The sequence below is a fragment of the Musa acuminata genome, chromosome BXJ2-6 (genome assembly GCF_036884655.1).
Source record: "Musa acuminata AAA Group cultivar baxijiao chromosome BXJ2-6, Cavendish_Baxijiao_AAA, whole genome shotgun sequence".
Lineage (NCBI taxonomy): Eukaryota > Viridiplantae > Streptophyta > Magnoliopsida > Zingiberales > Musaceae > Musa > Musa acuminata.
The window spans coordinates 44,703,415-44,706,139 of NC_088343.1; the positions used below are offsets into that span (position 1 = coordinate 44,703,415).

A 2,725-nucleotide genomic window follows, 5' to 3' on the forward strand; every position below is an offset into this window, starting at 1 on the left:
AGATGGCTAAAAAAACGTCGAGATTAATGCAACGATTGCCAAAAAGAGCTCTTATCCACGTATTGTTCGTCTGGACGAAGTCAAGAAAGAAAACCGACGCGACGGTCTCTCATCTTTTACCTTTTTATCAGTTAGTTCGACCGTTATATAAGCACGCCCTCTCCTTCCTCTCGACGGCAGGCGGACAGATACTTGGGGAGCTCCGTCCCCAAAGTATCTTTCTTAGGTTTCCTCCTGTCACTCCGTCCACAATCCAAAGTAAATGCACACGCTTCTCTTGGATTAGCAAACAATACGAGGACCGTAAAGAGATGTCGAATAAGGCCGTCTTGGGTGCTCTCTCGGCGGTCCTCCTTGTGGCCGCCGTGATAGGGGCGGCGAGTGACGATTCCCCTGTCGCCTCCTCCAAGTCCGTGACGGCCATCTGCGCCTCCACTGACTACGCTGATGTGTGCGAACGGACCCTCAATGCTGCCATCAATGGCTCTGCCTCTCCCAAGGAGATCATACAAGCTTCCTTCATGGTTGCCATCAAAGAAATCGAAGCTGCCACCCACCTGTCCAACAACGTGAGTTTGAAAGCCACTGACTCGATGAACAAGGATGGGTTCGACATTTGTCGTCGACTCTTCGAGGATGCCACCGAGGAGCTACAAGCTGCCTTCTCGGAGACTCATGACCTTGACGGTTTGGCGAGAAGGACCGATGACATCAAGTGCTGGCTTTCAGCCGTCATCTCCTACCAGCAGACCTGCCTCGATAGCATCACTCAACCCGACCTACACTCGACCATGAAGGACGGCCTTGTCACGGCCTCTCAGGTCACCAGCAATGCCATTGCCATCGTCGATGGGCTCAGTTCATTATTCAAGAACTTCCAAGTCCCCATCAACGTGACCAATATCGCCAGCCGCCGGCTACTGTCTCAGGGGAGCGATGCCAAGGGTTATCCCACGTGGTTCTCGGCCCATGACAGGAAGCTCTTGGCTGCCAGTGCGAGAGGTGAGTTGAAGCCTAACATGGTGGTGGCTCAGGATGGGAGTGGAGACTATAAGACTATCAACGCTGCCCTCAATGCCATGCCCAAGAAGTATACAGGCCGCTATGTGATCTACGTCAAGGCCGGGATCTACAAGGAGAATGTCCTCGTCACCAAGGACAAGGTGAACGTGTTCATGTATGGTGATGGACCAAGGAAGACAGTCGTGACTGGCAGCAAGAACAACGTCGATGGCGTTCAAACCATGAATACTGCGACCTTCGGTCTGACCTTCTTTGCTTTCATAAATCCTATATTATGCTACGTTTCACATCTACTCACTTACCATCTGACATATCAGTTGTGACCTAAGTTAGATATAGCAAACATATTACTGCAATCAATCTATATAACACTTACTACACCAAACTAAATCTTGATAGTAGAGACAATGAAATATCGAGAGTGATGCAGAACATATGCATGTCTGACCTAAAGTTTTATGCAATTGGCATTTTCCAGCTGCCGAAGGGCAGGGCTTTATTGGCAAGTATATGGGGTTCAGCAACACCGCTGGACCAGAGAAGCACCAAGCCGTGGCGCTTCGTGTGAAAGGGGACATGTCAGCCTTCTTCAACTGTCGTATGGATGCGTTCCAGGACACTCTCTACGTGCAGGCCCATCGGCAGTTCTACCGCAACTGTGTGGTATCGGGGACTGTTGACTTCATCTTCGGTGACTCCTCCACCATTCTTCAAAACTGCCTCATCGTGGTGCGGCGCCCCATGGACAATCAACAGAACACGGTGACAGCACACGGACGAGAGGAGGAGAAGGAAGAGACAGCACTTGTGATCCAAAACTGCCGCATCGTCCCCGACAAGCGCTTGTTCCCTGACAGGTTGACGATCCCCAGCTACCTTGGTCGGCCTTGGAAGGCACGCTCGAGGACCATCATCATGGAATCCACCATCGGCGACTTGATCAAACCGGAGGGATGGTTGCCATGGGATGGCGACCAGTTTTTGAACACACTATATTATGCCGAGTATGGCAACCGTGGGCCCGGTGCCGGGACCAGCGGCAGGGTGAATTGGCCTGGGTTTCATGTCATCAACAGGCAGACCGCTCAAGCGTACACAGTGAATTCCCTAATCCAAGGTCAACGGTGGATCAAGTTTTCGGGCATACCCTATCTTGGTGGGTTTACAAATTGATGTCCTTCTTATCTACCTAATAAAAAAGTCGGAGATTGAGAGGTGGGATGTTCCTATGGGAGACTTCTTCCTTAATTTCATTATTATTGATTGATACTCCTTTAGTGGCATATGTTGTTGTGCTGGTGTTCTACTAAATTTTCTGACATCTTTATTTCTATATCCTCGTAACTTTCCTTCCTTCGTTTACGTGAAGTAGTGGTTGAATTACCTTTTGTGATATCGATCGATTGATATATTATGTTATATTAACACATGTCAGTTTGTTGTTACGTTACTTCGAGCAACGAAAATATGGATAATTCCTTTATTTCAGTTTATGAAAGAGATATAATAACCCGTTACGAGTGCATGTACTAATACAATGATTGACTCTATCAAAACAATAGGTTTAATGGAACCTTTTATTCGGTGATGTTATCTAGTCTTATGTTATAAACCCCAATGCCGCCATGATGTAGATGAACATCCCCCTCATCCCTCAGCTTACACAACATATTACTCCTCCCCCATAACCGATCTAGTCGGC

The 2,725-nt window shown here is 48.3% G+C and overlaps 1 protein-coding gene across 1 annotated transcript; it reads left to right on the top strand.

The window, feature by feature from the left end:
• Nucleotides 1-218: 218 nt before the first annotated feature.
• On the top strand, nucleotides 219-2,306 carry LOC135613744 (pectinesterase-like). Its single transcript, XM_065110784.1, has 2 exons — nucleotides 219-1,263; nucleotides 1,502-2,306. The coding sequence occupies exons 1-2, from the start codon at nucleotides 312-314 to the stop codon at nucleotides 2,194-2,196; spliced, it is 1,647 nt and encodes a 548-aa protein (XP_064966856.1). The 5' UTR covers nucleotides 219-311; the 3' UTR covers nucleotides 2,197-2,306.
• Nucleotides 2,307-2,725: the final 419 nt, after the last annotated feature.